Here is a 13512-nt window from a genome sequence, read left to right as displayed (position 1 = left end):
ATATTTGTTCTTCTTCTTATCAATGAGTCAAAGTAACGGAGATCATCTCATTTACCAACACAGCCTATGTGGAATATCTGCATTCTCTTCTCACCCCTTATCTTAGAATTTAAACCAATGCAGAATCCACTGATGACTCCTCACCCCCCGCATGACCCCTTTAACTGTCTGTTTTGTTCTGTATTTCTGGCCCAAGAAACTGAAAGTTTGCACAGTATTTTGTAACCTTCTGGTTGGACTAACCATGATTCTGCACTCTTTTCTTTCAGCCCAGATGGCTACTTTTGCTTCTTCTCAATCCCAGGACACGGAGGGACCTACCTGACTGCATGCTTCAGAGGAGTGCCTTGCGATGCGAGTGAGGATCTCTAAAATCTCCACAACTACCAAGGGCACAGGTCGCATCACTTCCAGAATGTATCTCAGGCGATGAAGAATCCTGGTCTTTAGAAGTCCCTTGGAGGCAACAAACCATCACGGTCACTCCCACAGCCATTTAGGTTTTTATTATTTATTCTGTGTTTTGGGGGGGGGAATCTTTTTTTCTTAATTCAGAAAACTCTGCTTAGCCACTATGGCTGAAGTTCTGTTACTTATCATATTAAGTTTTACTAAAGTAGCCCCATTGAATTAATGGTAATTTGGTGAGTGACCTCCTCTGTAAGTTCTTATTGACTCAAATGGGACTATTCCAAATGTGCCTTACTACACTAAAGTTGCAATTAGAATACAGTAGGCCCTTTTCAATCAATGGAAATTACAGAAGAGTTGACTTACCAAATGCCCAATGATTCAACGGGCCTGTTCTAATTGCAACTTACTACACAAAGCATCAGGATTTCAGCCTTGATCTTTAAAGTGCTGCAGTCTTTTGCCTTTATCTGTTTTTTTTTCTTCTTCTCCCCTTTTATTTTTACCAGTATGCCAAGACAGGCTAACACAACCACTTCTTTGGTGATGCCAAGGATTTGTCACTAGAGACCAAAGCCAAGATCTTCCATGCTACGTATTATCATTGCCCAGGGGACGCGTGAATGTCTTCACATTCACATTCTTTTGGGAGGCTCCTTCCATATCCCCATGTCATCTGCCTGCTCGTAACAAAAGATCAGGTACTTCACTGGCACTTTATTAATTAGCTTCCATTGCTGCCATGTGTATGCTTCCATTTGCTGCAAGTTTACTTCCTCTGGAGTTAAATCCCCATAGGATTCCTGTTGATTTTTAAGAAAAATAGGTATAAAGTGTGCTAATTTCAGGCACAAATGTGGAACTTTACCTTCACAACATCATACCGAGCCACTTCTGAATCTGGTTTGTTTTCGTCTGTTGATTTCCTCTCCAGTGTTTTTTCTACAGTTTGTTCACCTTCTTCCTCTTCCTCCTCATCTTCTTCCTTACTGGTTGCAGTAAAAGGGTAAAACCTCATACCCTGATACCATGAGAAGGTCTTGTCAAGATATTCCTAGAAGAAAGTGAAAAACAAGAATTTCTCAGTGGAAGGATGAATGGAACGAGAGCTAGATCTAGAGGAAATACCTTTCGAGAATACCACTTGAGCTCATAGAGGGGAAGGATGCATAAAATAAAGGATTTATTTACAAGGTTCCTTTAAATATTTAAATAAATTTGTTAGAGATTTTTGGCTCTTCTGTTGAATAACAATGCTAACCATAAGTATCTTTACAGGATTATAAAACAGAATCATAGACTAATTGAGTTGAAAGGGGCCTATAAGACCACTGAGTCCAACCTCTTGCTCAACGTAAGAACTGTATAACTAGATGAAAAAAATGCATAGGAAGTGTTACTCTCTTCTTTTCTTTAAGCACTGCATATACAGTGGTACCTCGCATTACAACGTTAATTCGTTCCAGCAAAATCGCTGTAGAACGAAAACGTCGTAAAGCGAAATTAAAAAGCCCATAGAAACACATTAAAACCCATTTAATGCGTTCCGATGGGCTGGAAACTCACCGTCCAGTGAAGATCCTCCATAGGGCGGCCATTTTCACTGCCTGTGCAGCGAGGAATCCGTCCCAGAAAACAGTGGGGGCCATTTTGTTTACCCGGTGGCCATTCTGAAACCACCGATCAGCTGTCTGAAAATCATCGTTTTGCAAAGAATCGGTTCCCGAAGCAGGGAACCGATCATCACAAAGCAAAATTCCCCCATAGGAAACACCGTAAAGCGATCGCAAAAGCGATCACAAAAAGTTCGTCATAATGTGGTTTCATCGTTAAACAGAGCGATCGTAAAGCGAGGCACCACTGTACTGGTTTGGTTCCAGAGAATTTAATTTATTCTAAAATCTAACAGAAGACTACCATGTCATCTGAAAGTAAATGGTATATGTTTTCAAGTTGGTCTTAGTTTACAGGTTTGAAAAAATGTTCCTTTTAATTAAAAACCATGTTCAATAACCAAGAATTTTCTCACTGATTTTACAATACAGGAATTATAATAGTCCTTTAAAGTAGACATTTTAATCTACTATGTGCTTTGTATAGCTTCAAATCTATTACCATTAGGATGAGAGAGATATTACCTGCGATCTATCAAGAGCTTAAAGCAGTGCACAGGCTTAGAGAGCAATAATAAAAGGCCAACAATAATCAATGTGTTTTTAAATGTACTCAGGGGCTCTAACCTCATCATTGGGAGAGACCAAAAGAGCATGGAGGGCATGGATGGTGGCTGCAATGACATTCTCCACTGGATCATCCATGGAGAAACGCAGCAAGAAGAGGAAACCAGCATCAAGCAGCACTCGCAGGACACTTTCTTTCAGCAAGCTGGCAAATTCCCCTGCCTTGGCCTGGAAGACACATCACAGAGAGAACAAGGAGAATTATTTCAGAAATAGACACCTATATAACTCTTCCAACAGCAGTAGAGCAACTGTAAGATAGTACCTTAAAGCAAAAACCAACGTGTTCTGCTCATATGCTGCCCCATAGCATTTAAAGCACTCTCTGAGTGGTTTACAATTTAATTATGCAGGCTACACATTGCCCCCCATCCCCAGCAAGTTGGGTACTCAATTTACTGATCTCGGAAGGATGAATGGCTGTCAGCCTTGAGCTGGATGCCAGAATCCATCAGGAATGAATGCAGTTCATGAGCATTTTTGATTGCAATACTGCAGGTCTGTACCACAAGGCCCCTTTACTTTGCTCTGGTATGGAGGTATCAACGGCACAGGAGGAAACATATTGTAGAATCCACCCATGTGATCTTGGACTGCTAAGATAACATACAGCATGGGAAGGAGCCACACTCCAGTAGTTACTTCGGCATCAACAACAGCAACAACACAGAGAGCAATCACAGGCCACCTAAATTAATGTTACTTTTGATTCTGTATTATAAAGGAGATGTTTCTCAGCTTCTAACGACAATCTTCAACAAAATGTACAGTGGTACCTCGCAAGACGAACGCCTCGCGCCACAAAAAACTCACAAAACGAAAGTGTTTTGTGATGTCCTAGGTGCTTTGCAAGACGGTTTTTCCTATGGCTGTGCTTCGCAAGATGATCTTTTTTTTGTCTTGCAGTGATGCTCGCAAGACGAAAAAATGGCATTTCTCTTGTGTGGTGTTCCATTGGAATTTCAATGCATTCCTATGGGAAACCACACTTCGCAAGATGATCGTTTTCGCGATATGAAGGGACTTGCGGAACGAATTGTTTTCATCTTGCGAGGCTTCACTGTATATAGTGACAAAGAAGCTGTGCCTTTCTTTCTCCTTAAGGGTCCACAAAGAAGACTGCAGGCCGACTATGGAAGCTGTAGTTTTCACCTCCAAGGGAATTTCCTTCCTTTCTGTGACTTCACCTTGTGTTTCACAAGTAAGTCAAAATATTTGAAGGGCCATGCAAAGTCAAAGATAACAGGAGTGACCTGCTCCTGACTTCTACCCTGTATTTTAGATGCATTCTAAGAGCAGTGAAAAAGCAGAGCAATGAAAAAGCAGAGAACGTGCTTCCCCACCACTTTCATCCTATAAGCAGGCCACAAATGAAAGTTTACCAACACTCGACCAACCAAAATGTTAAAATAATGATAATATACAATGATGTCAAATTTCAGTCATGTTTCACACCTTTTCTCATTGTTTTAAATAAATTAATATCCTACACTGATAGTTCTTAAATATATCATCTTTATCACACAAGTAAAATCCAACTTCATATTTAAACCAACATCTTTAAAAAGCTACTGATTTTTTTCCCCCAATGGAACTTGCTCCTAGGGATATGTGCAGTTAGCTAGTAACAGGACAGCAGCATTCTGAAAGAACAAAACACGTAATATGGTTTTAAACAACATTGTTTCAACATAGACCTCCATGGTTGAACAGAGCCACCATATGTAATCAGAATATGCACAGTTATGATCATTCTTTAAATTATTAAGTCATGAGGCAGGACCCTTAAAGCTATATTTTCAAGAAACAACCTAATTAAGAACAGTCCAAGGACTCTGACACATGCCATTCCTTAACTCTGGGCAATAAAGCCCTCAATATTTTAACTTAGAACATTCTTCAGGTTAAATTCTATCACATAGCAGATCGGAAACCAAAGAACAGTGATGAATTGTCAAAGGGTAGGTTGGTCATGGAGAGATACAAGAAGATTTACTCACTCACCTGCCGTCTAGTCACATTAAAGGCTATGGGTCTCCACTAAAATGCAGACAAAGAGGAAAATAATCATGTGAAAGAGATAAACTCACCTTCTGGACAACATGGCCCAGCACCTGTAAAGCCAGAGTCCTTTGCTGAATCACCTTGCTGCGAGACAAGTGGAAGAGCTCCTGGAGTGAGTAGCCGGCCCTCTGTTAGAAATGATAAATGAACCCAAACAGAAACATTATGGTCTGGACTCTGGACCATTACACACAATTTATGATTGGGCTATATTTTCAGTAGCTTGGAAATTTATAATCCCTTTAACAGAATACCAGTTGTCCAGAGAAGTTCAAGAGGACCATCTTTTTGTATTTGGATCACCACAGGATATCCTTTTGTGCTCACTATCAGTCACACTTGTCAAAAAACAGCCATGATAGTGATACTGTACATAGTTAACTGATGAAAAAAAGGAGTCAGCTTCTGGGATTTTCCCTTGCTTGCCGTCACTTAATGAATGGTCCTGAGCACAAGAGGGTAGCCTGTAGACCATTTTGACTGCTGCTATTGGTGGTGTTAATATTCAGGCTCCCCTTTGCTATGTAAAGTTTGGCATCCTTTTTTCTGCTTGTAATGCTGGCAAGAAACTATGCAGCAATATCAGGCCATTTCCCGGCTCTTTAAATCGTGGATGCAGAAGCAAAAATATTTCACATTCATAAACCAGAGGTTTTTTTTAAAGAAATGAAGTCCATGCTCCAACTATAGATGCTAAATGCTGTAAGCCGCCCAGAGACCTTCGGGTAGTGTGGGCGGCATATAAGTTAAATAAATAAATAAATAAATAAATAAATAAATAAATAAATAAATAAATAAATAAATAAATAAATAAATAAATAAATAAATAAATAAATAAATAAATAAACAAACAAACAAACAAACAAACAAACAAACAAACAAGAAGATGACACCGAAAGCTTTTATGCAAGCATCCAGGAAAAAAAATAATCATACAGCAAAACAAGGCATGCTTAAAATCATGTAAAAGTAAGAAACAAAGCAAAACCAAATATCGCAAAATTTGGTCTAGAGGTCAGAAACGAAGCAAGAGAACAATATGTTGAGTTTTGGGAAGCAGACAATATTTTTATATGATTCAAGCAACTGAACAGATGACTGTACACATGGACATCACTAGATGACCAAAGAAGAAACCCAATGGACTATGTAATTGGTATCAGGAGATGGAGAAGCTGTGTTTTCTCTACCAAATCTAGAGGAGACTGAAATTAATGGGAACTTGGTTAACTCTTATAGATTCTAATATGTAACTCTTATAGATTCAGCAGGCATAATCATGTTGGGATCAATAATTGGATTTTAAATTTAGTCTTCCCAGAAAACCACTTTTTAATTATTAAGTTGCATTATAATGCATATTATTCTAGCCCAGCCCAGGCTTGCTGATCTATGAAAGGTGGTGAAAATTCCCCGCACTATGCATGATAGAAAAATTATGTCTTCTTCTTTTCTTTTAAAGCAATTATTTCTCTCTATGTCTTCTTTGCGTTAGTATAGCATCAAGGCATTTTACACACCTGCAACGGAGATTCACTAATGCTCAATCTTTGGCTACCCAGCCTAAGGACTACTTAGAAAGCAAAACATGCATTGACAATGCAGATAATCACTTTCAGAGCTATTTTGCTCTTACCTCTGCTTCTTCTCCATGGTGGTGTAAGCCCAAATGTGTAGGCAAGTCTTTCTCTGGTGGAATTAGTTCCCCCTTCAGACTAAAGCGTGCTTGCATTCCCTATAGTGGGGAGGCAAATAAAAAGAAAATATATAGCCCTTATTACTTACTATATCACTTAGACATATACAACATGACTATTCAAGTCTAGCAAGATTGAGATCTTTTATCAGGGAAGGTAATTCAGTTTTTTAGGACTCCCATTTACAGAATTCGCCCAGAGCCCATGAGGCAGAATTTTGGCAGTGGCACGCTTCCTTGTTTTTGAGTATCTGCTCCCTGAATCCTGTCTGGGTGGTTGTGGGCAAATTCTAAGAGTGGAAGTCCAAAAAACCTGAAAATCCCATCCCTATCTTTTATCCCAAACCAGTTCTGGTAATTATCTGATGATGATAGCTGGCTTCCTCCAGAAGCTTGTAGTACTCCCAGGTAGCACAGACATACCAGTTGAGAGTGAAGGGGGCATTTATCCCACACATACAGGCTGTACAAGGCCATTCTAGGAGAAGATAATTTGAAAGAAAGAAAAAATTAATTACATTTCATTCTCCTAACCAACCTTTTTGGTTTTTCTCTGTCGAAGCTGAGGTAAATCCTTCATCCACTCCAGCTTCTCAAATTCTACATTGACCATGTGAAGCCATTCTTTCTGAGGCTTCACAGGAAGGTCAGCATCTTTTTGGAAAATGAAAGACAATGTTATTCTTCTTAGGCATACACCACTTTCTTTGGCAATATTTTTGGCTTTGAAAACTTTTTCACATTCTGCTTTCATGGCACAACTAAGGAGGGGGAGAGAGAGAAAAAAACCCTTTTCATCAATACAGAAACATCAAAGGTCTGCCAACAATTTAATCTTCTATAAGATCTAGAGAAGGAAAGTGTTTGGTGACATTAGCGAAATTCACAGATAAAATGATGATGATCTGAATATCAATTTGTATGTGAAACGAATACAATGAGATTAGAAATCAAGAGCAGAATGTGAAATGAAATTTTGTGATTTAAATTGCTCTCTACCAAGTGTAAGAATAAGCATGAAAAGGAAACTACAAAATAAAGAAAACTGATAATCTAGGAAAACAAATACACTTCTTCTTTGAACTGCACAGGTCTGAACAGCACCGCTTTGGGTATATACAGTTTTTTTTTTTCAACAAATAAATAGCCTAATCAATCAATCAATCAACAATCAATAAACAGTCAATCAATAAATATTGTGCCCCTGGCCAACTAGAATCCCACGAGTTCAACACCGAAAATATCAAAGTAGTCTACTTTCCTTCAAACACAACATCTCTAATTCAACTTCTAGAACAGGGGGTCATAATGGCCTTTAAGGCTCATTACACATGGCCCTGTATGGAAAGGACTATTAATGCTATCAAAGAGAAGATATATGTTCTGTATATATGTTTTAATCATTTGTTTATGATTTGGAGAGGAGAAGGGGACGACAGAGAATGAGATGGTTGGACAGTGTCATCAAAACTACCAACATGAATTTGACTGAGGCAGTGGAAGACACGAGGGCCTGGCGTGCTCTGGTCCATGGGGTTATGAAGAGTTGAACATGACTTAACAACTAAACAGCAACAAATGATTTGCAGCTACATTTTTGAGGCATAAGAGTTATACATATATTTTCCAATACATGGAGATCAGGCACCTCTAAACCATAGTGTTGTTGAAGAGAGAAGTGTATTGGAAAAAAAGAGGGGCTTAGTAGGCAGTGTGCTATTTTATTCTCTCCTGAAATGCTGTTCAACGTTTTGGAGCAAGCCAGAAATAAACAAGCAATCGAAAGAATTGTGTACATTTTGGTTCATCAACAACTGAAGAGGCCATGTCAACAGTCAAGAAATCTCTAAAAGATGTAAGGATGAAAGAATCCAGTTAGTTTTACAAAACTAAGCAATAAAAACGAGCAAAGTGGCAAAAAATATTAGTATCAGCATTCTACCAGTCTTTTTGAGATTTTTGAGGAATGTTTCCTTGAGATGAAGTTCTGAGCCACAGTGAAGTAAATATCCAAATCACACTGAAACAAAACTCTAGTAAATTTACAGTACAGGCCAGTTTACACAGTCATTTTAGGTGTGATTTTCAAACTCTACCTATTGTTTATTTTGGATGACAGGCATAGCAAAGTAGCCTCTGAGTGTTGCAACATAGGAAAAATTAATATTAGCATTCTACCAGTCATTTAGAGAAAGGTGTACTGAGATACAGATGTTCATTTAGAGTGTACTCCAACACACATCTATTCTGAAGTAAATCCTATTTTCAATAGGGCTTCATCGTCGTCTAGTCGTGTCCGACTCTTCGTGACCCCATGGCTTACTCTCATGCAAATGGGCATAGCATCACAGTATCTCAGTATTGTTACTGCAATTATTATTTTTTAAATGCTTGCAGTGAGGTCCTGATAATGATCCAGAAATGTGTGTCCCGTACATTTGCCAGGAGTCAGTGGCTCTTCTGATTGTTTCTTTGGCAATTCAAGCTGCCTTTCATCTACTGGTTTTGCAGAGAAGAGCTCGATTAAATGTTAAGATGTCAAAACTGATATGCGCACAAACACTATTAAAAGTACCAAACTTCAACCTGACCTGTACATTCAGTTCAGTGCTACTTCTTTCTACTTTTTCGTAAGGACATAAGAAGAGCCCCGCTGGATCAGGCCAACGGCCCATCTCATCCAGCTTCCTGTATCTCACCGTGGCCCCACCAGATGCCTCTGGGAGCACATGAGACAACTAGATACCTGTCTCCTGATGCTACTCCTCTGCAACTGGCATTTTGAGGTACCTTCCTTTTAAGCCTGGAGATTATACATCCCCATCATGACTTGTAACCTGCAATGGACTTTTCCTCCAGAAATCTGTCTAATTCCCTTTCAAAGGCATCTAGGCCAGATGCCATCACCATATCCTGTGGCAAGGAGTTCCAGAGACAGACAGCATGCTGGGTAAAGAAATCTTTTCTTGTGTCTGTTCTCACTCTCCCAACACTCAACTGGAGTGGATCTCCCCTGGTTCCGGTATTGCATGAGAGTGAAAAGAGCTTCCCTCTATCCACTTTATACATCCCCTGCATAATTTTATACGTCACAATCGTTTCCACCTTCAGGCACCTTTTCTCTAAAGAGCCCCAAATTCTGTAGACTTTCCTCATAAGGGAGGTGTCTCAGCCCAGTCATTTTAGTTGCTCTCTTCTGCTCCTTTTCCAGTTCCACTGTGTCTTTTTTGAGGTGCGGTGACCACAATTGTAAGCAATACTCCAGGTGTGACCTTACCAGCGTTTTGTATAATGCCATTATAACGTTGGTAATTTTATTTTAAATCCCCTTTTAAATGACCCCTAGCATGGAATTGGCCTTCACTGCTGCCACACACTGGGTTGACACTTTCATTGAACTGTCCACCAGCACACCAAGAGCTCTTTCAAGTTTACATGAGAAATTAAAGGTTATTTTTCAAATGCTGGAATGGAGGCTGAATATATCAGGGCAGTGGGTGTAAAAAGGAAAAGGTGGAAGTTAGTAGTAAATTGCATTCTTCTGGTATTTCTAATTGTCAGAGTATCTGTTTTCCCCTCTCCAATAATCACTACATAGAGAAGACTGATTAAACCATATTGTCAATTGGATTAGTAATACACACCCTCAGACAGAAGTATTGCAATCTTGTCAACAGGGGGGGGAAAGATTGATACATATTCTAGTGTTATCAACAGATTGTTCAGTTGCTGAGAACCTCCTTTACAGAAACACAAGCTGACAGCCCGGATGGTGAATATGCGCTGAATCTTTCCAAGTGCATGTTTTGTTTTTGAGACATGCGTTACATTGTCAGCGTATAGTGCCATTTCCTGCAACTTGGCTCCCCCTTACGTGCTGTTTTGCAAGCACAGTACATCAAGCTCGCTCACCCATGTGTACTGAAGTACTTGACTTCCTGGACATACACACAGTAATCGTTTATTCTTCTTCTTTGTGGTGGCATGAAAGACACCAAGAGCAAGGTGTGCAGAAAGCAAGCACTATGTACGTGTCATGTGCCACCAATTCACTTCTGACTTTTGGGGACCTTGTGATCTCCCAAAGGTCACGTATACTTAATCACCCTGCTCATGTCTTACAGACTAAGGGCCATGGCTTCCTTCATTGAATCCATCTCATAATAGGTCGTGCTCTTTTTCTACTACCTTCAACTTTTTCTAACATTGAACAAACATGATCCAAAGAATACGACTCGGGTTTTCCGCACACTCCTGCACATACACTGGCATGATATTTGAGTCCATGGGATGTACTGAATTAAGGGCAATGCTTTTCAGTTATGTTCTGCTTTGAGTTCAGTTTGGGAGAAAAGCAGGACACAAATGAATGACTAAATTATCAAACAACAATCCTTTATTTATTAGCAAGAGATGCTAAAGACTGGATGTAGGACCTTCTGAAAGCAAAGCAAAGGCTCAGTCCCTGTGTTATAGTCTCTCTTCAAAGCGACCGTCTGTGCTTTCCTTCCAACCCCAAAAGACCATGGAAGGCACAGAGCACCAACTGCTGAACACAGAACTCATAGGCTGGTTCCATTTGGGAGAATGGATAAAGAACCTCGAGAATTAGAAGAGAAAAGCTTCCATCTTGTTCGGAACAAGTGACTAGATTTAAATGAATCACTTTTCTGTTGCAAGAGTGGAGAGACATATTTCCTTTCAGAACATGGCTACCATTAGTTTATTCACAATGAATTGGCTCCTTGGAATTGACAGTGGCGGCTTTCCAATGCTAAGTGCTAATGCAAAATTAATATTGCACTTTCCCTTAGTCTACTTACTCTCTGCTGCTCTGCCAAATTTAAAAGACTGTTTGGCCCAAAGGCAGTTTTCACCCTCCTCACATAGGAGACACCAACACTTCCCTTTAAATAAAGCGTTTTTAGCACCAGATGGCTACAAATTAAGCGCAATATGAATGCAATTTGCAGGTTGTGTTGAGGAAAAAAAGAAATTATGGGGGATGAGACATGCTCTTCTGGACGTGCTTCCCTTCCTTCTACTCTCCTACACATTAAAACCGTTCTCTCGACCAGAAAACACTGAACAGTACCCTTATCTCAACAAACCACACACTGCTCAAAACCAAAAGCTATTCAGAGATCTCATTAAGCAGCCCCCACACGGCAGTGAAACCCACAGAATATGTCAGAACAAAAGATCAGAGAGGGAAAGAGAAACAGAACAAGACAGAGCAAGAGTGGATGAGGGACATGAGAAAAGACAAGCAGCAGGATAAAAGAAAGGAACACGAATAAGAAAGGATTGTGAGCAGGAAACCAGAGCTAAAGAGGAGACCTGCACAATCTGTCATCCACTGAGATACAGGTACCAAACTGGCCAGCTACTCTTGGTTTCCCAAGGGTATGCCACCCTCCCCCCCCCTTTTTTGCAGTCCCATGAAAATTAGGAACATGTTTTGGTCCTGGAGGCCATTTTATATGGTTATTTAGTGGTCACAATTTGTTCATCAGCTTAAAGAGAAAGAAAAGGTGTGCTTTCAGGTTATAAATCTAAGGCAATCAGAAGAAGAACAGGACCCAAAAACTGTCTGTTGCTTTTTATCAGCCCACAATAAAGGACAAGGAATGTTTGCCTTGACTCCATCCATCAGGGTTTGGCTCTTCAGATTTATCCCAGGGCCAGTGCTCAGGGAGGATGGAAGTTGCCCTCTAACAACATCAGGAAGAGTCATGGATTCTTCACCTCTAACTTGACTCAGCTGAAATGAATACTTCAATCCATTAAAGTGTATTTGTTGCTTTCTATTTCTCTCTTTCCTTCCTCTCACTCACAGCCAATATTTAAATGTCAGCTCCTTGAGGCAGAGATATGGTCTGCTGCTGGTTTTTGTAAATCACTTCTTTTATCCCTCAAAGCACCTTATATAGCATTTGGTGCTATATAAACAACATAAAGGGAATACTTCTTTTCCCACATGTCACCATAGCAACTTGCAGTAAGTGTATGTACACATTTATTTTTTCTGTATCCTTATCGTTTGGGGAGAAGAGAGACAATGATTTCATCTTCTTGTCCTTCAGCAAGAACAGTTGTCTGAAAGTAACTCAATCAGGATTTACCTGATCCTTAAGTACAGGAAACAGAAAGTGCCCTGATATTATAGAAAGAACATAGAGAATATTGACCCCACAAGGTCGTGCTGCAATCTTATCCACAACAGCAGCAGAATGCAAAATCTAATAGAAGCATGTGGATCATTCTTTCAAACTTGGCTCTGAAGAAATTTTGGAGTATCTCAGCCATTATAACATCTACAACTCACATATAGCTTTCTAAGGTCCCCTTAAATAGTCTCAAAGAAATGGAAAGCAGAAGTCACTAGATCTTGCCAATCAATGCAAATCTCCAGCTGTTTGCCTTTTAAGCCTTGCTAAGCCATGCTGAGGAAAATATAATCTTAAGAACACAAGATTCATAAATCCCACAGGCTTCACCATGTCAGCTAGTTTTAAGCAGCTCCAGAAATGCCTCCCCCACCCAAATGTCTTATGTTCACAGCATGTTCTAGCTGAGAGGAGCACTTCTGTTTTTCCAACCAAGCCCATGGCCATCCGTCAAAACAATCTCTCACTCACCCCTAGCAAATCCTGCACACCTATGGAAATCATAATGGGGACCCAATTATCCCAGAAGTTCCTGTAGGTCCAGCCACAATTACATTTCCTATCTGCGGCTTCAGCCAAGGAATCTAAGCCACCAGCCACTACTGTTGGTGGATGCCAGTACTCTTCTTCTGCCCTTCCTATGCTTTTATGCTGAGTTTTATGCTGGTTATATCAACATTGCTTTTAAAACACATTATTTCATGCTACTATCAGGGTGTGTTTCTTTTCTACTGATTCGTAATATTTCTAAACTGCCCAGAGAATACTCTTGATGGCAGAAATTAATGAAAGGATTTCAAGATGTACTCAGTGCTATTGTCTCTCATAGCAGAAGGAGAAAATAAACCCAAAAGGACAATTGCAGAGGGGGAAGAACTTTTCCTAAATGTGCATATATTTTCAGGGAACAGGTAACGTTGCCATTTGGCCG

At 39.9% G+C, this 13512-nt stretch overlaps 1 protein-coding gene across 4 annotated transcripts in view; it reads right to left on the bottom strand.

Moving 5' to 3' along the window:
* Window positions 1-13512, bottom strand: part of RPAP1 (RNA polymerase II associated protein 1) — a 56761-nt gene that overhangs the window by 24724 nt on the left and 18525 nt on the right. For all 4 annotated transcript variants that reach the window (XM_020793767.3, XM_078391392.1, XM_020793766.3 and 1 more), the window contains 6 exons: window positions 6950-7065; window positions 6352-6450; window positions 4742-4843; window positions 2652-2819; window positions 1280-1465; window positions 322-456 (listed from right to left, as the gene is read on the bottom strand). In XM_020793767.3, coding sequence (XP_020649426.3) covers window positions 322-456; window positions 1280-1465; window positions 2652-2819; window positions 4742-4843; window positions 6352-6450; window positions 6950-7065 — 806 coding nt within the window. The remainder of the gene's footprint in view (window positions 1-321; window positions 457-1279; window positions 1466-2651; window positions 2820-4741; window positions 4844-6351; window positions 6451-6949; window positions 7066-13512) is intronic.

The sequence above is a fragment of the Pogona vitticeps genome, chromosome 1, assembly GCF_051106095.1.
Source record: "Pogona vitticeps strain Pit_001003342236 chromosome 1, PviZW2.1, whole genome shotgun sequence".
Taxonomy (NCBI): Eukaryota; Metazoa; Chordata; class Lepidosauria; order Squamata; family Agamidae; genus Pogona; species Pogona vitticeps.
Note: the sequence above shows the minus strand (reverse complement) of the source record. Positions and strands in the feature narration are given on the sequence as shown.